Below are 25,680 nucleotides of genomic sequence, written 5' to 3' on the forward strand. Positions count from 1 at the left end.
CCATATTTAGAGGAAGCACCATTTTTATTGAAATCAAAAGGTAAAAGTAGGTGTTCTTTAACAAGTCATTTCACGCATAATGGAGGCCTGCATCTTCTCTCTTATCTCTTACACCCCTCCGTCTTGTTCCCATCGGCCCAGTTGCTGTAGCAGAGAATCTCGTCAGTGAGCCAGAACCAGAACCCCAGGGTGCAGGTGTAGCCCCTTCTTGCCGCCCTCTGCTGGAATAATCCAGTACGGCATGAGAAGCACATCCAAACCTTCAAACCAGTTCAGACTGGGAGCAGTGGGGAGGTAGATTCTACAATAAAATGACTCATTTACAATATTGAATTGAGTAAAACATGCATTCAAAAAGAATAACTAAGTAATTCATTATTATTAAGCTCCTTTGAGGACAAAACATGGGAGAGTTTTTTTATTTGTCTGCGATATAAATTCATGGAATGTCTCGTCAACAATAAGAAAAAGCCAAGAACCTCTTTACGTTTCCCAGAATGCCATCCCATGAACCCAGCAGATAAGGACACCAAAGTCACACCACAGCAAACTACCAGAGTAAACGTCCCGCCACCAGAAGTTCGTCCTTCAACGCCTCAAGCAGATGAAATTAAACTCCTTGCGAGCACTCTTTTTGAACCACTTATGACCTCCTCCTGTTTCCATGGCTCCGGACATGTCGCAACCATCCACCTCCGTCGTCGAGTTCCAGTTCTTGTAATCGACAACCTCGTCAGTGAGCCAGAACCAGAACCCCAGGGTGCAGGTGTAGCGCAGCCCCATCCAGACGTAGGGAGTGTTGGCCCGCTTGGCCCTCTGTTGGACCTGCGCCTGCTGGTGACAGTCGGTGACGGAGGCCAGTTCCCGGTGGTGCTCCCTGCAGTAATCCAGGGCCTCCTCCCAGGTCTTGTTCACCCTGATCAGGATGACTTCATCTGTTGGGGAGGAAATGGAGACAAACGGGGGATCAAACTCTTGACTGTTGGGAGCACTGCGCTCCGCTCTATTTAAATCACTGCTCGTGGTGGTCGTGGCGATGACCTTTAAATGCCTTCTGCAACTATCAAGGAAACTTTAATGGGATCCATTGGAAGAAATTAGAGTTTCTCTTTGTTTTACACTCCAGACACACTGGAACACACTTTTGTTTTGCAGCTAACAGCGTCATGAAGGAGTCTACGAAACGAACAGGACGAATACAAAAGGCAGACAGAGCTCATGTAGACGAGAGCTCACCATCGTAGCAGACGAAGGGGTGTTCACCATCACAATCATCTGAGCTCAATTTCCCATCAGACACAGTCGCACATTTCTGGTCTTCGTCTCTGCCTTCATCACTATTGTCATCTTGTTCTGATATTTGATCCCAGTGTCTGAAAGAGGAACTACTCTTATCGGACCACTTCCAGGTGTCTCTGAACAGGCCGATCCACAGGTCTTTGTCCGTTTTAGGCAGTATTGTGAACTCTGAGTCATATAGCTGTTTACTTCCACTGACCAGGTCGGTGTAATTTTCTCTACAGATGCTTTGAGCCACAAGCCAAGTTTTATTCTGTTCAATCAAGTGGAAACGTGTTGGCTCTGTGTCTGTGGAATGGATAAAAAAGAGGAGGAAACCATTTTTTCATGTGAACATGGAAAACTGCTGTTAGAAAGAATGATGTTCTGTTGGCAGATTACACTCTAAGCCACATATCTCACCGTCGTAGCAGATGAATTCACATTCCACAGTACAAGGGAAGTTCAACCATTCGCCATTTCGATTCACCACACAGTTCTCAGGATCTTGGGTATTGTCTGGCTGCCCTTCTTTCCATTGTGTCTCACTGTCGTTGAACTTCTCCCCCGGTAGAGACCAGTGCCACGTCATGGGGCCACTGGTTTGCTTCCGCAGCCCGATCCAGGCTTTGCTTTGACTCTCTGCTGAGTCACAGAGTCCCTCCATATTCTCCATGAGCCTCTTCACATCCTCCATGTCGTACACCGTGGCCAGGTCGGTGTGCTTCTCCCTGCAATACTTCTGGGCTTCATTCCAGGTCTTCTTCTTCTCCACAAAGTGGTACTCGTAGAGGCGATCCAGGCAGAAGGAACACTCGCCTGACCACGAAGAGAGCAAAGAATATTGTTATCAAACGGCATCCCGCCCCTCGATTTGAATTTGGTCTTGTGGGTGCACTTAAGTCGTGTGAGAATTGCACAAAAAAATTGTTTGAATGAAGTCGTAAGAGGAGCAGATGATCCACTTACCCATCAGAATGAGCACAAACAGGCTGCTCTGCATGTTTGCTCTGTTGGATGAAACTGACGCCTCAGTGTGAAATGAAACAATCATTATTACAGCTTCAGTCCATCTGTTTCTTCTATAATAAAACCAACTATAAATACCAGTCTCTCCGTGCAAAGTCCAATGAGGAAGAAGAATGATGGAAATTATGCAAATCGTAGTCGAAGCAGAACAGATGCTTTTTTGTTTTGTTTATAACATGTTGGTTATCAACATAAAGTAAAGATAAACTAAAATGAATGTTTCTCTGTAATCTTTGAATGTTCTTCTTTTATAAGAGTTCTGTTCATTTTATCCAATGTACAAGCAATACATAGGATACGAGGAACAATGCATTTGGTCATGAAAATGTCTCAAATCATAGTATTTCTCTGAATATTTATTCGAATAGTTGCATAGTATGGTCACGTGTTCCTGTTATTGTGTCCACGATTTGTAAAAGCTATGAAATACATAATACAATTCAAAGTTACAATTCAGGTTGTGCTGTCGTTATAAATGATCAAATATAATATGGTCACATTTCTTCATATTATGTGGAATAACTAGTGGTCACCAACAACACTATATACAGCCTCCTCAATGCTTGCATTTGAATATTTAAATGCAGAAGTTGGAGACTTCCACAGAGGAGAAAGGATCCATTCTTGTGAAGAACGTGACTGACGCACTTGCCTGTTTACTGCCAATACGAAGGGTACTTTATTTATGTTAACTGTGCTGAAAATACACCATTTTGTAGCGTCAAGAATTGAATTTCTAAAAAGCTAAACGTTTCTGAGGATTAGTGTGATAACAAGATTCAAAGCATTTTGTTGTTTATCTATTTCATCAGACACGCTCACAGTTAATGTAACCAATCACATAATCTCACACTGATATGGAATTAAATATTCATATGATCACAAATACGTTTGGGGCCTTTAGTGTGCAGATTATTTTTCCGAATGTGAGCTAAACTACTGAAACAATTAAATGCATCCGTTACAAATTTAAACAGATTTTTTTAGAAGAGATATACAATCAAAGAAGAGAAAAATATTGTCCTTCAAGGAGCGTTGTGGGGATCTCGTGCCCTCTAGTGGTGAAGCTGCAGATTGCACACAGCTCAATTCAACAAAAACTTAATTATGTTCCATATGTGCTGATAGATCTCCTCAAAACCATTTCTAAAGTAGCAGTAGTCAAATATTGGTTGTACATGTTTTATTAGATAATAGAATAAAAAGTGAATATATTCCAGGACAACATTCTCAGTTTCATCACTTCATTAATAGTTCATTGATTTATTGATTGATTGAGTGGAGATGAGACTTTATGAGTTCCCTTGTTGCCGCTCTCTGCTGGAATAATCCAGTACGACATGAGAAGCACATCCAAACCTTCAAACCAGTTCAGACTGGGAGCAGTGGGGAGGTGGATTCTACAATAAAATGACTCATTTACAATATTGAATTGAGTAAAACATGCATTCAAAAGTAATAACAAAGTAATTCATTATTATTAAGCTCCTTTGAGGATGAAACATGGGAGAGTTTTTTGATTTGTCTGCGATATAAATTCATGGAATGTCTCGTCAACAATAAGAAAAAGCCAAGAACCTCTTTACATTTCCCAGAATGCCATCCCATGAACCCAGCAGATAAGGACACCAAAGTCACACCACAGCAAACTACCAGAGTAAACGTCCCGCCACCAGAAGTTCGGCCTTCAACGCCTCAAGCAGATGAAATTGAACTCCTTGTGAGCACTCTTTTTGAACCACTTATGACCTCCTCCTGTTTCCATGGCTGAGGACATGTCGCAACCATCCACCTCCGTCGTCGGGTTCCAGTTCTTGTATTCGACGACCTCATATTTCATATTTCATAGAAAGGGTTGAAATCTGGCTCAGTAAGTATATCAATGAAGTTATATTTATAGTTAGTATCACGTTACATTTCACTCACAGTTAAAATGCAATAAATGTTGTACACGGTCTTTGTTTGATATATTCACACACATAGGATAAGATAATGTGACAATTTATATTCTTCTTGTTAATGTGTTTAATTGAATGTGTTATTGTCCTGTTTCCTTTGGGGGTCAAATTACGTTTTGGGGCATTTATGAGTCCCCATCTTGCATCATGAACAACAGATTCCTTTGTGCATTAAATCAAATGTTGCATTGATGCAATAAAGTGCACACGCCATGGATACCTTTCGTTGTGGGACCATTTCATATTAACAATAATGATTTTACTACACAACTAAAGCACTCATACTAATCTCTTTGCTTTGTAAAGAAGTTATCTTACAAAACCTACTTCTCTTGTCTAAGAGGGGACATCCCGGAGATGATCTTCAGCGAGTGTCGTCTTCACGTATATTTTAGATACAGAACTTTTAAACCCTTCCCTGGTACTTATTGCACGAATACATATTTTCTTCCCACTTCAGTTGGTGGGGCTCGATCTAGTGTCCATCGCTTTGACTCATTGGCAGTAGAAGGTGAACACGTTCTCCTGGTTTCCTCGTATCAGCACCACCGGGCAGTGCAGGCCGCAGGTCAGAGTATCCATCCAGGCCATGAACAGAGCACTGGTGCAGTCTCTGTGTGGCACAGGAAGGCTCCTGGGAGACCAAAACAAAGAACATTTACATGAACATGAGCGTGACAGAACGGCACGCTGCGCTTTGCAGGGAACTAAAACCAGTGCTCGTCTTTCTTCTGCGTGAGTCACACTGGCATAAAAATACCCGTCGTCGGGTGGCACTTTGTAAATGATTTGCATCCTTGTGGACATCAGACGTGCGTGTATTCATCGCCTGATGTTGTGTAGATGTTTCCCCCAAGCTGGATGTTATAGACAAATGAGATAAATGAGATGAGGAACCCTCGCAACGTCCTTTGAGACAACGCACGGTTCTTAAAAAATAAATAAATAAAAAAAGATGGGAAAACATCAAATAAAACAAGTGAATTGACCGAAACAGAAAACAGGATTAGGTACCATTTGAGCGCTGAATGTTCTGTCCTATTACACTAAATATAACATATCTAATTGGCTGGTTTGTTTTGAGCCTCTTTCATGTGACTTTAATACATTTGTGTGTATTTGTTCACTGTGTACTCACACGAGGACGAGGGCAGCATGTTGAGAATTCCTCCGGATGATTTCATTCAGCCTCACCTTTGTCTCGGACTGTTGGGGGGGGGGGATAAGGACATGAGGCCGATATGAAGAGAATCCAAGCATTAAAGGACCAGAGACCGTATGTTTGTTAACCTAAACGCACACACACACACACACACACACACACACACACACACACACGCACGCACACACACGCACCTGAAATCTGAAGGCCTCGAACTCTTTGTCTGATATCTTCCACGGGGCGCTTTGCTTCATCTCGTTGACCGAGTCGCCTTCATGCGGTTCGCTGTGCAGCCTGAAGGGAGCGACACTTTCCACGAACCTGCTGAGGCTGACGAGCCGGCGGGAAGCAAAGGTCAGAGGTCAACGCGCGGTGAAGGACACACATGGAAAGTGTGTGGAAAATTACAAAACGACGGCAGAAGTCTCTTTATTATTTTACACCAAAGATCTTTTTCTATGTGACTGTAGTATTTGTTTGTGAGGGTCACCCCCGGAAGCAACGCTCTTTGATGCCGATTTCCAAACAATTAAAACGCACTTCCTGTATCAGTGCATTTCAGCGGAGGTTTTCTGGACCTACTTTTTGGGGTTGGGAGACCTCTCGCTGTCCGTTATCACCGTGACGTTGCTGCAATCCAGGCGAAAATTCTTCAGCAGAGCGATCATCCTGGAAAGAAACGACAATCACAGCCTCGGCAGAATCCCTTTCTACAAACGCTCCCAGATTACATTACTAAAGGTAAATTACTATTGTTATCAGTTTACTTGGATTTAAAGTGGAAAAAGCCCACAGGCAGGACCAAGACATTTTCGCTGTGACTTTTTGTTATTTCTCATTCGACCGATGAGGGGAAACACCTACTTGTTGCGGCCTTCCTCCTGGTTCTCTTCGTCTCCCAGGATGAAGACGCGGATCTTACTGCGGTGCCAGCGCTTCCTCCTCGTGAGCAGGTAGGGAACCAGCAGAGTCAGACCTTCAAACGAGTAGAGAAGAACTTGAAAAACCGAGGCGTCTCGTCGGCGATCGCACATGCCAACGCGGGATCGGATCTGACCTCCGTCGTCGGCTATCCAGTAGATGTCGATGGTCTTCTTGCCCTGGTCGTTCTGAAACACCGTCTTGTTCTGAGTGTCGTCGCCTCCGTCGGAGAGGTCGTCGGAGAGGTTGTCGGCTGGAGCGGCCAGAGGAGAAGGAGTGAGGCCTAGTCGGCTTTAGGCAGTAGTTCAACGTGTAGAGTAATATGACATCCTTACCCGATTCCGTCTCAGAAGGCTTCTGGTCTTCATCTTCAACAGATTCATCAAGCTCAAAGGCCTGGTTCACTGGAGGAGAGGGAAAAAACCTTCAACTATTTTACCATTGTTCAAATACGTTGAGATGTGGGAAAGCATGAAGATACAATTAACACAAAAAGGTATTGAGAAGGACTGGATTGGAAACCTTCAGAATCCAGCTGCTCAGAGACATCCAGCCCGTCCATCATCCTCAGGATACACAAGCAGTAGTTGGCGTCGAAGGTATCGCTGGAGCATAAAGGAGGAAGTTGAAACCGGAGTTATGAAATAGATACGCGGGAAATAGATACGCGGATGCAATTAAGTAAGTATTCTACCCAGAGACACTGGATTTTAGTTTAGCATCCATCTGTTTTCAAACCAGCTCTCTATTCTATTTTGAAATGCCAGGGAAACCGAGAAAGTCAATATCTGTCTTCCACACTTACTATATGGTGTTAATATAATCATCGATGCTTTCAGGTGAACTCTCCCTCCAGTTTGCCTTGAAGCCCAGAACCAGAGTGTTGGGCTTCAGCTTGCCAAGACCAGAAGCCTTGAAAAAAGATACAAATAAAAACACAGGTTTTCTGGAGGTATTCCCAGGATTAGGAAATGTTCATAATACTTTGCACCAAATAGATAATCGAATAATTAGTGTGTCCTCATAAACAAAGGAAAAGGAAAAAACAGGACAAACTCAACATCTGGATCAGAGGTTACAATCGGATAAATGTGCCATTTGCCACAGATTTAAAAGTCATGCAGATGTTTTACCTGTAGCAGGTGTCGAGCTCCCACTCGGACGCTGTTGGCAGGGAACGAGCTGTAAAAGGAGCGCACCTTCCTCTTGTTCAACCACTTCAACGACATGTCCGTGGAGTCGTGCGGCCGAGCGTGCTTGTCCTGCTCCTACAGGAGTCGGATATTCAACAACGGAGGTGTATCATTCCTCTCGTTTTCTTTTGCTTGGGGGGAACTAAACCCATTTAGGTGGAGAAGAACTGACCATGATGATGTCTCCACAAATCATCAGGCATATTTTTTTGGTGAAGGAGCCGACGAAGTCCACCAGTGCCGGTCGCTGGTTCGGGGGCCCGGTCATGACGAGGCACTGTGGTCTGATGCAACACACATGGGACTCCAGCTCAGAAGTGGATTTAGACAAACACACACAGACAGACAGACAGAAGACTCCATACCGGCATGTGATAGGAGGAAACATGGCATGCGCGATACGCCACCTACCTAAAGTTCTTGACGTGATCATCGACACCAGACAACCAGACGGAGCTGGACAGAGCCATGTTGTATGTACTCGCCTGCACCGACGATCCCCAGTTCACCGCTGTGGACACACACACACACACACAAGTCAGGAGCCAGCAAGAAAAGGCTGGACGTTGACTTTCAGGACCGGCCGAGTCCGTTTGGAACTCACTGGGCTTTTTGGAGCTGACGTAGGCGAACAGCGAGATGACAATGGTGAAGGTGACGAGAGCCGCCCACCAGGTGAACAGGAACATCAGGACCACGGAGATCACGGCGCCGAACAAAGCCGTCCATTTGCTGTAGTAGCGGAACAACGGCCTCCAACCTAACGGGGGCGATATAAAACATGACTTTGAAGTGTTGCAACTTGAACTGTGACCCCCCCCCCCCCATGCCCGTATATTATACATGTGATCACCTGCGCCCTTTGGGTCAGAACTGTGGGAAAGGCGTGCATGCTTCTTTTGCTACTAAGTGAGACCAGGTAAAGTGGGACACCCCAGTGTGTTTAGCCATAGGAAGCCATGACGAGCGGATTACCCACCGGGGGAGTTGACGATGGAGGCGTAAAAGCAGCTGAAGTTGATGAGGCTGTAGGAGCACAGGAAGAAGTTGGAGAGCAAGGCCGCCGTGGTGTTCAGCTGACCTGTAGCCACGAAGGAGAGAGAAATTAAAAAGTTAAACAGTGTCATTTTGTATAACGAAGGGGGGGGGGGACACGTCATTGGCGAATTCAGACAAATGCGTGACTAATTAAAACAACAATGCTAGATCACACCCACCAATGAGAATGAAAATCATAGCAATGAGGTAGCAGAGCAAATAAGCCCGCAGGGGCTCATCATTTTTGCCGTAACCCTTTTCAAAGAATCCAATGTATGGGTAGATGTTGTCTCTGCAAAGACACTGGCAAAGGAAAACAGAAGCTCATTAATGTGGCCACATTTGTCCACATGGAAACATTTGTTAGCATACATGAAGCAAAAGTCCCTAAAAGGACTATTGTTTCTTTTACGGCTTTTGTTACATGAACCACTCCATAAATATGACTCTCTAATGTCTCTACGTATCCACGGATTAGACTTTGCATTCAAAAAATTACTTCTACCAGCAGTACAGGGCTACTAACCGTCTAATCTTTTCATCATAGAATTGTATATAAAACAGGCTTGGATTTCACACCTGAAAGATTTTGGGGCCGGAGACGAGGAAGCCGAGGGCGGACGACAGGCTGGCAGCGTAGATTCCCGCATGGATGATGTAATAGACTGCTGAAAGTTGGCCCATTGTCTGGTCGGAAGAGTTATATATATTTCATCTAACAGAGCCTGAAAACTGTCTTATTTCACAAAATAAAGTTGGCTGTGTGTATATTCTATAACTTGGGATTGAATGATACCTTTGAACTGGGACTCAGACCATATTGACAGTTTTGTAACTGAGTGCACGTTGTGAAGTTCCAGCCGTGGGCGCACCCCAGACCCACACAGCCGTCCGTGTTGTTGCCCGTCATCATGTCACTGATATTACCTGAAGCGTCCCGCAGCATACATGCTCCTGGGAGGGAATGAAGGCGAACCAAGATTAAACCTTTAAAAATCGACACTTTTTTTGACCATTTGACTTTATATTGGCGGCGTTGTGAGGTTTACAGGGTGCAGTGTGATGTCATTAAGTCTGTAATATATTTGCTCTTAAACCCATTTACACGCCCACTACCGTGCAGTACACTGACGAGGACGCCCTCAATACAAAAAAACAGCTCCAAACCAAAGCTTGCTGAATGAGTAGCTCACCGGCGGTCACAGGGATAACTACGTAGCTGAGTGTTGTCCAGAAAATGGCCATGAGGGTGCCTTTGGGGATGGCGGTAGCAGGGTCCTGCAAAAGGAAATAATACACAGGTTCAACATTCGCGTATTCCTTTTTGGCAGTAAAAAGCATCTGCATTCTTCCTCTTCATACTTTGAGGTCTCCGCAGATGTTGACCCCGGACAGAATGCCAGTGCAAGCAGGGAAGAAAATGGCAAACAGCTGGAAAAAGTTAGTTCCTCTCCAGTCTGGTGTTAGGTTTGCCACAAAGATATCACCTGGTGAAAAGTCACAGAAACGTTAAGTATATATTCTTTAAAACTAATGATGTATCAAAGGGCAGTGAGTCCCGATAAGCCTGAACATACCACTGTATCCAAAGATGCCCTGGGCTTGTTTCTCCACTGTGGGGGGTATGACTGTGCCCACCAAGTAGTTGGCAAACGAAAGCATAAGAGCTACAAAGAATAAATACTGGGCCTGAGATAGAGAGAGAGAGAGAGAGAGAGAGAGAGAGAGAAACATAAGAGACACGGAAAAACATGAAAATAAACACATGACCAAATAGGTAGACAGTGAATACAGAACGATGTGTCGGTATGTGCCCACCTTGGACTCCCACTCCATCCCAGCTATTGCAATGCACAGAAGAACAGTCTCCGTGATCACGGCCACAATACGGGCGTCGTTGGCTGAATCGACCAGGACGACACCGAAGTCCTACATTGAAACGCAAATTATTCACGCAAATCTGCATATCACACTTGTCCATGCTCATATGACGATACAAATGGATTTATTTCAGACCATCAAATCCTCACGGCGGCCAAACTATGACCAGTGGTCCCACTGCAGCCCACTGGCCACATCTAGACAACCCGCTGTGTTATTCAAAATAAACTAGAACATGTCAAGTATCTCATACACCTTTTGAGCCACAATTACCCTCATCAGATCGCGGACCACCTCTGAGAAGCCCATGGTGTTGAGCGCAGAGGCCACGGCGTTGCCAAAGGAATAGACCAGCCCGATCGGACCACCAATCTCAGGGCCCAACGAGCGGGAGATCACGAAATACGTCCCTCCTGAAAAAAGGGAAAATAGCTAAGCGACGAATTATTGTGTTGTAAAATGTGCACAGCTTTGAGACACAGCAAGTGACTGACCTGAGATCACCTTCCCGTTGGTGGCGATAGCAGAGATGGAGAGGGCAGTTATCGAGGTCACCAACACGGACATCGCGAGGATAAGCCAGGTCAACACTGAGATGAGACGTTTGGGGTTCAACGGCATGTTTCTCCCTCTTTGCCCGGGAAAGGCTTTACATGCATGCATCTTTTCAACTATATAAGCTTTAGACGTCACATGGCATGAATTTTTCATTAGACAGTAAGTACATGGGATTTCATAATCGATTGCACCTTCTGATGGCATGGGCGGATTATGAGACATTGGAAACAAAACACCTGTCCAATACAGAAGTGAGACTCCTTGACTTCAGGGTTTTACCCCACGCCAGAGATAAGACTCAACCAGGAAGGTGCACACATTATTCTCATTCAACATAGTGCTTAAAGGTAAGTCAATTGAAGTCATACAAGGGGGGTGTTTCAGCCACTGGACAGAGTAGTTAAAGGGGACTAATGTATTGGGGAGTTGGGGGGGGGGTATGAACTCACAAATGCCGGCCCGGGATGTGATCCACGTGAGACGGACGAACAGGATGACTCCCCAAATGTTCAGCATACTACGAACCTGTGACAAAAGTCCAATAAAAGCACCTCAGTAAAACATCCGTCAAATGCCGCGTGTCCTCCACTCAAACACAAGTCTGCTCACCGTGACTCCCAACACCCAGCCAAACCTAATGGGTTCTTTCCCCTTAGCTTGTGAGCCTTCCTGTTCGATGTCTGCAGCATTGACATCTCCCAACTCTTTATCGGGGACCTCTACACCCCCCTGCGACTGTTGAAAGAAAAGACATTTTACACAATTAAAAGCCTTTTTAAATGGTCGATAGTGGGAAGGGGAAATGCATTCACAGCAGGGCCCTGCTCGGTCAGAGGGCGCGACTTGTGTGCAAGGTGTGAGGTGGAACGCTGACCCCGTATGAGCTGCGGAGAACCTCAAGGGATGGACGGCTCTTCATCTGACGGGTTGGTAGTGAAATGTCATAATGCTCCAGCTGCGGCACCAGGTCGATCGTGCTGTAGACGGAAGACCTCCGCAGCTGCGTCCTGGAGCCCTGGTGCTCTGATGCACTGTTGGATCGGGGATGTTATTTATAAATTTAAAAAATGAACAGCAAATATTGCAGTAAATTTGCAATAGGCATGAGCTGCAGTACCTTTGACAGCCAGTAGATGCTGCTAGATACTGAGATAGTGATATGACAAAAAAATGTCCTTGGAACTATTTTTATGTTTTAAGGGAAACTTTCCAGAGACAGTAAACACTTAAACATCCAAGAATTAACGTTTCACTTTTATTTGCTTTCACAATGTTACATTCTCGTTACCTAAGAACCCAAGACGATGAGTCTTAAATATGTAACAAAGGAAACACCAGTTTTCCAAAGGCGGGCCCTAATTTCTTTCTCCGCTGCAAACATCACAAACCTTGGATCCGTGTCCGAGACGACAATGGTTGGAGGAACCTGGAAGTTTCCATTTCTGGCTTCACTCGGGACCAACCCGCCGAGTTTAGACGTGAGCAGCCCCATCGGCACGTCTCACTAAATCCTGTGCAACAGAAGGGGTAAAAAGGGGCCCAAAAGACAATCAGCAACATGAGAATTTTTTTTTTACAGAAATGATGGTCCTGAGAGATGCCGCCTTGATGTTCTGCCGGCACATCTGGAGCAGTTCTTAAGTCCCATGGTCTCACACGGAATACACCAAGCTGGTTTTAGTTCGCAATTTTAGGTCCCAATCTGCCTTTCTTCCATCTTCACCCATTGTTTAAACTACCTTCCTGTGCGTACCCACAATTTTTTGGACAGTGTGTGTGTTGTCACTCTTTTCTCTCTGTCGTTTGTCTAATTACAGATTAAGCAGAAGTCTTGAATACACTGCAGCATGTGGCCGTCTTCTTTAAAGACTGTTTAACATAATATTAAAATAACCTATAATTAATGATGTGAGTAGGCATTGTGTTCTTTTGATCTAAATATATTAAACATTGACGAGTGGGAAGTCAAGCAAAAATTTTAAAAAATAAAATAAAATAAAGCGCAATAACCTAAAGGTTAACAAATAATAATACACATTTTAGATATCATTAAGCCTTTAGATGAACACCAAAATACAACAACATTTAATAAGTATGCCATTTAGAAGAAAAAAAGTTCAGAGTACTCACATGGGTTACAGATGAATGTTGTCAATGGATGAAATGGTTCTTTTTATCTTCACACACTGTGACTCTTTTATACCATCATCCCCTCCCATCTCACCTCAGCTTCATCCCCTCCCTTCATCACACACATACCTGAGCAGTGTGTACACTAAACAAAATGGAAAATAATATCCCAAAATTTGTTTTTTATTCGTATTACGATGTCCCACTTTGTGCCAGGAAGTGTTGAAATGGAGCTTGACTCATTTTATGAAGATTAGATCTGTTGGACCGGAAACTACATACATAGAAACTTGTACCTAACTAATTTGTAATTTGTTCACATAGTTTTCTACAACCCAAGAGTAACCCGTATGTATTTCATGCTTTTCTTATCAAGTGTGTGGCTTTTCTGAGAAGATTGAATCTCACGGAATGTGTTTTTCTTTTTCTGGCAGCAAGTGATGGCAAATTTTGTAGTAAACAGAAGCGCAAGTGGGCGGTTAAAGATAGATACCTCAGCTGAGCGGATTGTGCTGTTTACTGTAAACTCAAAGCCCATAACAAACACGGCCTCCGATCAGCACAAAAACACCAAAGAAATAGTTGTCTGTTTAACTTCACGAGAACAAGATATCGAAATGACTTTTTATTCCAAATTAAAACAATAATGACTCAAGTTTGTATCATGACTCAAGCCTTCACTAGGTGTTGCAGAAGTATACAGTATTATGATAATACATTTCTTACCACATCCAACACTTTAGTGTGGACTTGAACTATTTAATTGTTCAAAAGTGTCGCTCTAAAGACATTCTCACAATGTATAGATTCTAAATCTAATGTTCTCATTTTAAACATATGGTGTACACGACAATAACAGCGCCTGGGTTGTTGTCGATATTGACCCTTAAAAAATAACTAAACATAATGTAAATATTGCACCATAAAATGAAAAAAGTAAGTATCTGGTATACCTCTATGAAATAAATAAAAATAAGTAGGCCCTTTTGTTCTAGGTTTTTCATTGAAAAATAGCGTTATGTGAACCTGTTTCCGCTTTGGTCTAAGAAAAGCTGACTTTAAGGCTGGCTTACTAATTTAAGGTGAGAAACTTCTTGCAGTGTATTCTTCGTGTTCTCCAGCTATTATTAAACCTATACTCTCCGTGTTCACAATGCCATTGTGCCCTGGTCAAAGACACTCGTTACGCCCACATCACTGAAGGAGGTGTCTACACAGTAGTAGACTCCGATGGTGGGTCCCGTTTCAATTTCTCATTTGCTAAATGTGACACAACTCTTTTTGTGTTTTTCTCTGTGGAGGAGGAGGCCATGAAGACACTCTGGGTTACAGAGACATTCTCTTTCTCTGCACTGTTAACCCGAACATCTCTATTACTCATTTGTTTAGCTATCATACAGCACAACCTAGCAGTTGTACAGAGCAGACTCAGGGGCCTGTGTTGATTAAATGTCCTTTATGCCCATTTCAGCAACCCTTTTCTAATGCAGACACTTTCAGTCCTCTCAGAAAGCATGCAATGGACACAGGTGGAAACTATCAGGGACACGGCAGACAAGGGGATGACGCGAAGTGAAGCTAAAACTGCAGGAGTCGAGTTTGAGAACTGACTAATACGTTGTTCCAGCAGCTGGGGCGCCATAACCGTGCACACGCATTGTGTGTGTGTGTGTGTGTGTGTGTAGAGAGAGTGAAGTCATATTTTCATATTTCTGTCAGTGAGACATACCCTTTAGTCTTAACTAGGAGAGAATCTGAGTCACTCTGATGTGGACAGTTTAATGTTTTACACTGAAAAAATACACTGAAAGGTTAATACTAACCTAAACCTATTGCTTTTACAAGAAAATGTATTAGTTTCTCAAATTATATTTTTTAGTTTGGATTAAATTTAAAGTAAATAAATTACATTCATACAAAAAAATAAAAATATTATTGATTGTGAAGATTTTCACGTCAACATAACTTTGAAAAATCTAAAATTTTCATCAAATATATATCAAAACAATCAGGGGCACGGCAGACAAGGGGATGACGCGACAGGGCAGGAAGTGAAGCTAAACCAGGGACACACTACAAAATAAAACAGGAAACACACCCACAACATGACAGGGCCTCCTTACTGTCATCAGTGACACGACTCTAAGATCTTTGAGAAATCCGTCGCAAATCATTTATGGGAGTTTCTACAAAACACCGGTTTGTTTGAGGATTTCTAGTCAGGATTTTGAGTCCATCACAGCACTGGTGAATAACGAATCATCTCTACTTGCAGCAGAGCAAGGACTCATTTCTTTTCTTGTCTTCCTGGACTTTATTGCCGCGTTGTGACGCCATTGATCATTGTATCGTTTTGCAGAGACTAGAACATTATTGGTATTTAAGGAACATCACTCAGCTGGTTTAAGTTGTAGGCTATTTATCGGATTGAACCCATTTTGTGTTTATAAATCCTCGATGACCGCCAATGTTGGTCACGAGTCCCACAAGGTTTTGTACTTGGACTGACTCCGGGTTTCTTCCCTTTTTTCCCATGGAAGCGTTTCTCTTTTTTTTTTTTTCCTGGGCCGATGTGAGGGTTTCAGGACAGAGGATGTTGCATGTGTACAGAAAAAAAGCCCTTTGTAGGCAAATTTGTAATTGCCGATTTTGGGCTATACAACATAAAATTAATTGAATTGAAAGGCTTTTTGAAAAGCTCAAATTTGTAAACCAAAATGTTCTTAAACAGTCTATAGATTTTTTGCAATTTCATCCAAATTTCTGCCGTGTTGCCTTACTGAGAAGTAGCCGAGTAGGAAGCCAAAAGCACACACAGCTTTTTATTTTATAGCTGTAATGAAGAATAATTTCATTTTGGTATTATTTATTCATTTTTCTGATTACATTTTATTCAAGCTCTACAATTAATTTAGTATAGAAGTATATTTAAAAAAAATACTTTTGTTGTATTTATTTCAATTCATAAATGTATATTTTTTATTTTTCTGTTTAATTTTAATATTGCAGTGTGCCAAAAGGTGGTGAGCAAGAAAATACTGTAGCAGACGTTCATGACTTTGAGATAAATTGAGTTAGTTAAACTCAAACAGAGGCAATGAATTGCCTCAAAACGTTTTGAGTCACTTATTTTTAAGTAAACAAACTCAACATATTTGACTAATTTGTACATATAACAAGGACAACATAAAATGAAAGTACATCCAACCTTTTAAGCTCTGGAAAATTTGGAGTTTTTAGTTAATTAATAATCAAAAAATTTTGAGTTCTGGTAACTTATTCAGGTTTATAAAGAAAGGTTAACGGATTGGACCGTGTCTTCCATGAACTTGGGAGTGTCCTTCACTGTGATATTGTTTGCAGTTCATTTTGTAAGTGAGGTCACTTCAGGGTTCAATAGGGCGATCTATGAGGGCCTGATGACAAAGCAAATAGGTGCAATGATTATGGATGTGACCTTTCTGAGAAGTCCTCCATCCGACTTTTACTCCCTACTGATATGTCTTTGGAACAGATGTTTCATCTGCTGTGGACTGAAACGTATACTTCCCTATCTCCTTCTGAAATTGAGTGAAATAAGATTAAAAAAAAGGTGACATATAATAGGAGTCCTCAAGTTGCATTCATTCGGCGTACACTGCACTTTTACAAGTAAATGTATTAGTTTCTCAAATTATATTTTTTAGTTTTGAGTAAATATAAAGTAAATAAATTACATTCATACAAAAAAATAAAAATATTATTGATTGTGAAGATCATTTTTTCACGTCAACATAACTTTGAAAAATCTAAAATTTTCATTAAATATATATCAAAATATTACTTTTAAAATAGACCAAAAATGGGCCGGCCACCTGGAGGATGGAGAGTGAGGTCAGGAGGAGGGAGGCAACGGAAAAACAGCCCAAACTAATGAACAAAAACATGTTGGGTGAAACGTCCATCGACAAACAGCCTGACTTCAATCACCTCTATGATGTTGACAACGTGATACGGCAGCTAGAACAGTGCGAAGACACCGATGATCAGCAGGATCAAACAATCAGGGACACGACAGACAAGGGGATGACGCGACAGGGCAGGAAGTGAAGCTAAACCAGGGACACACTACAAAATAAAACAGGAAACACACCCACAACATGACAGGGCCTCCTTACTGTCATCAGTGACACGACTCTAAGATCTTTGAGAAATCCGTCGCAAATCATTTATGGGAGTTTCTACAAAACACCGGTTTGTTTGAGGATTTCTAGTCAGGATTTTGAGTCCATCACAGCACTGGTGAATTACGAATCATCTCTAATAGCAGCAGAGCAAGGACTCATTTCTTTTCTTGTCTTCCTGGACTTTATTGCCGCGTTGTGACGCCATTGATCATTGTATCGTTTTGCAGAGACTAGAACATTATTGGTATTTAAGGAACATCACTCAGCTGGTTTAAGTTGTAGGCTATTTATCGGATTGAACCCATTTTGTGTTTATAAATCCTCGATGACCGCCAATGTTGGTCACGAGTCCCACAAGGTTTTGTACTTGGACTGACTCCGGGTTTCTTCCCTTTTTTCCCATGGAAGCGTTTCTCTTTTTTTTTTTTCCTGGGCCGATGTGAGGGTTTCAGGACAGAGGATGTTGCATGTGTACAGAAAAAAAGCCCTTTGTAGGCAAATTTGTAATTGCCGATTTTGGGCTATACAACATAAAATTAATTGAATTGAAAGGCTTTTTGAAAAGCTCAAATTTGTAAACGAAAATGTTCTTAAACAGTCTATAGATTTTTTGCAATTTCATCCAAATTTCTGCCGTGTTGCCTTACTGAGAAGTAGCCGAGTAGGAAGCCAAAAGCACACACAGCTTTTTATTTTATAGCTGTAATGAAGAATAATTTCATTTTGGTATTATTTATTCATTTTTCTGATTACAATTTATTCAAGCTCTACAATTAATTTAGTATAGAAGTATATTTAAAAAAAATACTTTTGTTCTATTTATTTTAATTCATAAATGTTTATTATTTATTTTTCTGTTTAATTTTAATATTGCAGTGTGCTAAAAGGTGGTGAGCAAGAAAATACTGTAGCAGACGTTCATGACTTTGAGATATATTGAGTTAGTTAAACTCAAACGGAGGCAATGAATTGCCTCAAAACGTTTTGAGTCACTTATTTTTAAGTAAACAAACTCAACATATTTGACTAATTTGTACTTATAACAAGGACAACATAAAATGAAAGTACATCCAACCTTTTAAGCTCTGGAAAATTTGGAGTTTTAAGTTAATTAAAAATCTAAATTTTTTGAGTTCTGGTAACTTATTCAGGTTTATAAAGAAAGGTTAACGGATTGGACCGTGTCTTCCATGAACTCGGGAGTGTCCTTCACTGTGACATTGTATGCAGTTCATTTTGTAAGTGAGGTCACTTCAGGGTTCAATAGGGCGATCTATGAGGGCCTGATGACAAAGCAAATAGGTGCAATTATTATGGATGTGACCTTTCTGAGAAGTCCTCCATCCCACTTTTACTCCCTACTGATATGTCTTTGGAACAGATGTTTCATCTGCTGTGGACTGAAACGTATACTTCCCTATCTCCCTCTGAAATTGAGTGAAATAAGATTTAAAAAAAGGTGACATATAAGAGGAGTCCTCAAGTTGCATTCATTCGCCGTACACTGCACTTTTAGAAGTAAATGTATTAGTTTCTCAAATTATATTTTTTAGTTTTGAATAAATATGAAGTAAATAAATTACATTCATACAAAAAATAAAAAAAATAAAAATATTATTGATTTTGAAGACCATTTTTTCACGTCAATATAACTTTGAAAAATCTAAAATTTTCGTTAAATATATGTCAAAATATTACTTTTAAAATAGACCAAAAATGACATTTAGACTAAGTAAAATTATTCATTATACAATCTATACAAACACGTACATCATCATAACATGCACAACAAGAGTTGAACCCTTTGAACGAGGGTTTAAACATAACCCACTAAAACAAAAAAAGTACCAGTGCTACTGAATTGTCGTGAATCACATTTCACATTTTCAGAGTAGTTTGCCAAAAATATTGGGGGTCGTCTCATTGTTGCTCCTCTAGTGCACCTGTTGTTAATTCCATCAACACCAATGCAGCTGAAAGTGATTCATGTGCTACTGACCTGACCACAACATTATCAGAAAAGAGCAATTGAAATCATACCAAATCCTCCAAAAAAATTGTTCCTTTTTCAGCAGTGTACACCCTCAACAGAAAACGGTGTATTTTGTTTCTCTTCATCTATATGGAATTATTAATGGAATAATAGTTTAATATTGAGTGTGATTTTTTTGTGATGATTTGAGAGCTGATATCTACTTTAAATAGAAGCTCCTATTAGCAGTCCAATGGAACTTTTGTTACAGGTGAACAGTTAATGTTGTTGCTACAGCATTCCTCTCTCTGCATATAATATGAAAATATTTCACTTGGGCTCCACCTGGCGGTATAAAGAAGAATGACTCGCGTGGCAAATACATGTTGATTCCTGCATTTGAAATAAGAGGACCTCCTTTCATTTCATAAATGTGTCAAGATATAAGTGACAAGTTAAAGTGTTAAGTTAAGTGCTAAGTGTTAGGTTAAAATGGGAGGTGTGATTCAGAAGTAAAGAATATAGCTGTTTGTAGTTAAGATGTTTGGCGCCAAATTCTAATTTGATGTTGTAACTTTGCCACTTTGTCCCTCTATACAGAAATACTCCTGATATGGTACTTTTGGTGCATACTTTTCTCATGATAAGTACAAAGGGAGATCTTCCCCTGGACACACCGTACTGTGTGCGTCAAAGCAGCCGCTGGCGTCACACAACGGAACCGATCTTGTGTAAATTCCGAGAACTGAGAAATCTTTTTTTTGCCGCTTTTTTTTACCCCAAAAGGAGGCTCAACGAGGTCACAAGAGCCACAACGAGCCCTTTGCCTTCCGCAGTGGTTTTGTCCTATTTATTTGTTCACAAACAGCTTCTTGTCGTCAGCGATGTGTGTACACTACAGTTAGAACTGAGCGTGCGTGTGTGTGTGTGTGTGTGTGTGTTGGATAGGCAGGTTCAGGTGCAGGTACTAACGGATTGGATGGAAGAAAGCTGCCAGCAGCTTGGCCGTTTGAGTCCGATGTTGTGCAATTGTGGTCTGAGATGTTCCGAGCGCAGGGAAGGAGGCTTTTGTGAAATGTTTCACGTGCAACGATCTGTTGTCGCTCGGCTGGAAATTGCGAAAAAATGCAAAGGACAATTCGTCCCTAAGGCACAGTACATCTTGTGCACGTTGTAAGAAATACACTACAGCGGAAATTCAATGTTAAAAAAGCTTTATTAAGTTAACAATTGCTGTGTTTGTTTATTCAAATGTCAAAAATAAAAGCCATTCACACACATATCATTTACGATTAACATATCCAAGTGCACATCAGTATGAATGTAAATCATTAGCATATTTTTTTCGGCAAAAAAGAGCACAACTATAAAAATATAAAAACAAACGATTATATACATTTCTCAACTAACACTGCTTTGATTAGATAAACCATCATCTGGGTGAAGGTTTAACCTTCATTTACAAAGCCACACAAAGCAGCTCTGTCAGGCAGCCAAATGTGCCTTCGCGTGTTTACCAAATGTCATGCCAATCAATCTGATAGTTGTGGAGCTATTTGACTCGAAAACCACAATTGGCGACCTGGCCGTGGCGCCGACGGTGAGGCCCACCGAAGCCATCGTGATTCATCCTTTGGGGGCCGTGGCTTATCAAGCAAAAGTCATCCATGGAAGAGGGCTTCGTGATTGGCTCTTACAAGCGCTACTCTTTCTGCATGACGCTGTTCAGGATCTTCTCCTCAAACTCGTGGTCCTCTTTGCCCGCCACGCTGCTGCTCCTGTCCTTGCCCTTGAACGACTTCCCCAGTTTGGTCGACAGCGCCTGCAGCATGCTGCCCTCGTCCACCGTGGAGGCGCTGCGGCCGCTGCGGCTGAAGGTGGAGTTGCTGCGGCTCTCCGAGTTGGTGCCATCGAAGAGCTTGCCCATGAAGCCGAGGCCGGCCTGGCGGATGTGGGAGCTGCCGGCGAACACGTAGAGGATGGGGTTGACGGCGCTGCTGAAGTAAGCGAAGGCTGTGACGTTGGGGCGCCCTCTGAGGGCGGCGGCGATCACCGTAGGGCTGCCCTGCAACAGGCCGGCCACCTGGAGGATGGAGAGGGAGGTCAGGAGGAAGGAGGCAACGGCAAAAAACAGCCCAAACTAATGAACAAAAACACGTTGGGTGAAAAGTCCATCGACAAACAGCCTGACTTCAATCACCTCTATGATGTTGACAACGTGATACGGCAGCCAGAACAGTGCGAAGGCACCGATGATCAGCAGGATGAGGCGGCTGCTCTGTGCTCTGCGATGGAACATGGCGCTTTGCAGGCGGCAGATGACGGAGGAGTAGCAGGTGTTGATGAGGGTGAACGGCACCACGCAGCCCATGATGGTCTCGAACAGGTACTGGAAGACCCGGTGGGCCACGCTGTTCCAGTGGTACGGTATACAAAAGCTCAACGTGAGGTTGTTTGGGAACGTCTTGCTCAGGTTGCTTCGGCGCAGGAGGAAGAAACACAGATAGAAAGTCAATGGGACGGCAGATGTGCTGAGACAGAATTACCTACAGGTAGTTTTCTGGTTTCTTTTCTAAAATCCGTGACAATGGAGAGGCAGAACTTCCAAATTAGTCCAACAGTCAATTTCCAGCTTTATCCATGGGTGTTTGTGAGTGACAAAACCATTGAGCAGCATTAAAACCAATCATTGATGTAACCTCCCAAAAACACTGTTCTTACATTCATTTTGGAATTCACTTATATTCTCCCTCTGTGCACGAAAATGTGTCTATTCCCATTCCCAAGGAGGAAATCTGAATTTGTTGTCTTCCATTATTTTTGGACGTTTTGTATTATGGTCTGTTTTTAGTCTTAGTTTTAGTTTTTAGTCAAATTCGATGAATTTTTCCCTTTTGTTTCCCTGTCCTCTTTTCCTGGGTTATAGGGTTAGTCCTCAGGTCACATGGGAGCAGTGCAAATATCTTATAATATCTGATCATCTATGAGCCTGAAGATCTGAATTTTCAGCAAATAACTTTAAAAGATTTTGACAGACCGACAGATATACAGTTAACTTTACTAGACTTGAGTTGCCCTCCCTCTTGCAGCAGCCGTGACCACCTCAGCGTAACGCTTTGGCCTCACCTGCGGTAGAACGGCATCGGCAGCGACAGGACGAACGCCAGCACCCAGACCACCAGCAGCAGACCCAGCAGGCTCTGCTTGGTCCTCATCCTCTGCGACAGGAAGGGCTTCGTCACGGCCAGCCAGCGGTCCATGCTCATCAGGCAGATCAGGTAGATGGACACGTACATGTTCACGCTGGACAGGTAGTGCACCAGCTTGCACGCCGCCGAGCCGAACTCCCAGCCGCGGCCCCCGGCCAGGTAGCGCAGGAAGAGGGGGGCGCCCAGCAGCACGGTGAAGTCAGCCACGGCCAGATTCAGAACCAGCAGGCAGGTCACCGAGCGCTTCTTGACCCGGCAGAACACGGACCACACCACAAACAGGTTGCCGGGGAGGCCCAGCACCAACGCCAGGGTCAGGATGGCGATGCCCACCTGGGCGCTGACGGACATGGAAGAGGGTGGCGGCGGAGCGGGGATGCTGGTGTTGGACGCCATCGGGAGAGCGTCTGACGAATGTCGGGCTTCGACAACTGTGAACCTGACACAACCTTTCAACAGACAGGAAACAGGATATGTTGTATTTAGCTTATTGAGGAAATAGTGTCAACGTCACGAAATATTGGCCAACATATTTTGTTCCCTGTGTGTTTCTCTGCATTATTACCCTAAATGTTTTTTGAAACATAAGGGAGTCATGAGATGGCTCTTTGTAGTTAACTAGGGCCTGAATGTGCATGACTTTATTTCCCTTTTTTTTATTTTCTTCCCTTTTTTAAGTTCTAGACTCTCGTCAAAACTTTCTGAAATGTCCGCCTCTAATTTTAAACCAGCCGTCACTTCAGTACATTTACCAGTCGTCCAACTATGTCTGAAAACATACATTGTTTGACTTATTCTTGTGCACCTTACACCTTTTTATGTATTTTACTTACTGTATTTATTTTGCCACCTTTTGGCCCAAGAAGTCCAAGAAGAAGGGCAAAGCAGTGCATTTTATTCATTTATTCATTCATTTTATTCAAGTTCTGAGTTTTTATCAGACGTTGATAAAATGATAAAACAAAAAGATCTCATGTTTCTTGAACCGGCCATCACTTCATTCTTGCTCTTTAAATGAACCAGAGAATTTTATGATCTTATGAAGGTCCACAATACACATTGAAGGAATCCCTTTACTTACTAAAACGTATAATAGTAGTAATAGTGGAAGAGGAACTGAAGACTGCAGAACCCACGTTCAGAACAGCTTTATCAAACTTCACTAATCTCTAACCACGAAGCTGCAAACAATCTTGTTCATAACATTTATATTTTATATAAATGTAGGGATCCCACTGCTGCAATTCAAATGTTTTTGATGAAATTCACTTTTAGCATATCTGGATGAATTGAAGTGGCGCACTGACCTTCCACTGCTCACTGCTGATCTCTTTTTTTAACGACACTCCAGTCCGAAAAGGTCACCGTTGCTCATCTATTCCCCGGCCGGTTCGCTCCCGTGCTCCTCTGTGCTTTGAGGACGGGGTGTGGACATCAACACAAACCAGTATTGAGCAAGAGGGGAAGCCTGGTCACGAGAGGAAGAAGCCTGTTCGCTTGCGACGTCGTTGTGATTCTTTTTTGTTGCAGATGAGTTGACTAAATAGTACGAGGGGATTTGCTGGAAAAATGCTGACACTGTACCAAAACTACAGCTTCAGACATCCACTGATGAATTACGGAAGAGGAAATAGTGGATGTCATATAGAGCAACACAGACACTGATGGTGTCATTTTAGGAAGAGGAAGGAAGGCAGAAATGAATAATAAGGGTGAATAAGTATCAGGATCTTGTTGATACACGAGTGTTGAATCTCTTTTCTCTGGATCGCTACTTCTGTATATTTCACGTTTTACTAAACATGCTAACAGTAAAAACATTCCAGTTCTCTTTAAAGCTGTACGACTTACTTTCGCAACATCGACAACAAATTAAATGGGTGTACCGTGCAATGAGTCCCCTCATCACCCAGCTGTGCACTCCCCATCAGCTCTACATCATTATTACATATCAGTGCAAATGATCTAAAAACAAAATCAAGCGCCTCCATCGAACCCGAGCTCTCACTTTGAGATCATCCCAGAGGTTTCGCAATTTTCCCTTTTTCATTTCAGCGCTTCCGTCAGGCAGTTTGGCTTAACCAATCACATCGCAGGGCTGTTTCACCAAGAGAGAGAATTCACACCTAAGTGCGAGGACCATATTCTTGCGGGGGTTTTCATGTCCTGCAGCAGAAATGCATTAGTCAGCCTTGGTTCCATTGCTGTGGTGGGGGCCCAACACCGAGCCCGGCCCCGTGGCCTCGAACAAGCGGGCCACGAAGGCCACGAAGGCCAGCCCTTTTGGGCAGATGTCGGAAAGTAGAGCACCGGGGTGGAAGAGCTGCTGGTGAAGGCCACGGCGGAGGTGACAGCTCCGCTATTGTGTCATAATTAATTCCGCCTGTGAGGGGTGGGGGGGTTCAAAATGTTGCAATGCAAGTGATGCATTAACCACTGCCGGCTGTACACCCTGCAACGCATGATTACGCAGATGTGGTTTGGGTTTGAATTTCAACATTAGCTCTACAACATAAGAGGCACACGAGTTGTTGCGTCATCACTTATGTGGCTTTCACCGCACCCTCTGAGCAGAGAGCCCATGTGACCTGAGGACAGTGAAAATAACGATCAATCAATAACTGTGAAAAATGCTGTCTAACCTGGACAGGCACATTAAAAGGCCCGAGAAGGATGTGTGACATACTTGCACCATGTCGATGACGCGGTAGGGCAACCAAAAGAGGCAGAAGGTCAACACGATCGCCAGGATGAGCTTCTCGCTATACGAATGCGGCGGCGGAACCTGGTCTGTCGCATATTTCGTAAGATGCAGATTTAGCTGACTATGATCGCCCCGTATGGACTTAAAAAACCGAACACATCTCATGTACATACTTGCTCTAACACGTAGAGAAGTGAGAGGGAAAGGTGTGTCACATCTGGCCTGCGGAGCGACAGCTCAAAAGGGTGAGTCCAGTTTTTCCCCCGTGGCAACTCAACAAGCCGATCACCTCAAAACACAGTTCGCTTCACCCTGAAGTGCTACAAATTGTTAGTCTTTTGGCCGAGGCAGAGTCTGAAGAGGTGTGTCTTTAGTTTGCGGCGGAAGATGTGAAGGCTCTCTGCGGTCCTGCTGTCTTCAGAGAGCTCGTTCCACCATTTAGGAGCAGGACAGCAAAGAGTCGTGATCTAGTCGAGTGATT

The 25,680-nt window shown here is 42.9% G+C and overlaps 3 protein-coding genes across 4 annotated transcripts; all 3 read right to left on the reverse strand.

The window, feature by feature from the left end:
- Nucleotides 1-6: 6 nt before the first annotated feature.
- On the reverse strand, nucleotides 7-2,392 carry LOC120822500 (C-type mannose receptor 2). Its single transcript, XM_040182248.2, has 4 exons — nucleotides 2,248-2,392; nucleotides 1,702-2,097; nucleotides 1,237-1,587; nucleotides 7-935 (listed from the first exon to the last, which is right to left on the reverse strand). Exons 1-4 carry the CDS (start codon nucleotides 2,330-2,332, stop codon nucleotides 589-591), a joined length of 1,179 nt encoding a protein of 392 aa, XP_040038182.2. The 5' UTR covers nucleotides 2,333-2,392; the 3' UTR covers nucleotides 7-588.
- A 1,083-nt stretch (nucleotides 2,393-3,475) lies between these two features.
- On the reverse strand, nucleotides 3,476-13,286 carry LOC120821862 (solute carrier family 12 member 3). 2 transcript variants are annotated; one of them, XM_078105543.1, is made up of 28 exons: nucleotides 13,149-13,286; nucleotides 12,407-12,529; nucleotides 11,893-12,049; nucleotides 11,628-11,753; nucleotides 11,468-11,543; nucleotides 10,955-11,050; nucleotides 10,734-10,873; nucleotides 10,398-10,508; nucleotides 10,157-10,268; nucleotides 9,942-10,066; nucleotides 9,773-9,857; nucleotides 9,376-9,533; nucleotides 9,159-9,266; nucleotides 8,759-8,882; nucleotides 8,521-8,622; nucleotides 8,146-8,301; nucleotides 7,953-8,052; nucleotides 7,714-7,825; nucleotides 7,482-7,616; nucleotides 7,154-7,260; nucleotides 6,871-6,953; nucleotides 6,684-6,752; nucleotides 6,485-6,589; nucleotides 6,292-6,403; nucleotides 6,010-6,096; nucleotides 5,622-5,757; nucleotides 5,404-5,471; nucleotides 3,476-4,899 (listed from the first exon to the last, which is right to left on the reverse strand). In XM_078105543.1, exons 2-28 carry the CDS (start codon nucleotides 12,508-12,510, stop codon nucleotides 4,761-4,763), a joined length of 3,033 nt encoding a protein of 1,010 aa, XP_077961669.1. In that variant the 5' UTR covers nucleotides 12,511-12,529; nucleotides 13,149-13,286; the 3' UTR covers nucleotides 3,476-4,760. The 2 variants fall into 2 exon arrangements, with proteins under 2 accessions (XP_077961669.1, XP_040036855.2); XM_040180921.2 differs by having other exon boundaries at nucleotides 6,485-6,601.
- Nucleotides 13,287-20,483: 7,197 nt separating this feature from the next.
- On the reverse strand, nucleotides 20,484-25,083 carry LOC120821866 (leukotriene B4 receptor 1). Its single transcript, XM_040180927.2, has 4 exons — nucleotides 23,803-25,083; nucleotides 22,413-22,944; nucleotides 21,487-21,763; nucleotides 20,484-21,369 (listed from the first exon to the last, which is right to left on the reverse strand). The coding sequence occupies exons 2-4, from the start codon at nucleotides 22,889-22,891 to the stop codon at nucleotides 20,989-20,991; spliced, it is 1,137 nt and encodes a 378-aa protein (XP_040036861.2). The 5' UTR covers nucleotides 22,892-22,944; nucleotides 23,803-25,083; the 3' UTR covers nucleotides 20,484-20,988.
- Between the last annotated feature and the right edge of the window lie 597 nt (nucleotides 25,084-25,680).

The sequence above is a fragment of the Gasterosteus aculeatus genome, chromosome 7 (assembly GCF_964276395.1).
Source record: "Gasterosteus aculeatus chromosome 7, fGasAcu3.hap1.1, whole genome shotgun sequence".
Classification (NCBI taxonomy): domain Eukaryota; kingdom Metazoa; phylum Chordata; class Actinopteri; order Perciformes; family Gasterosteidae; genus Gasterosteus; species Gasterosteus aculeatus.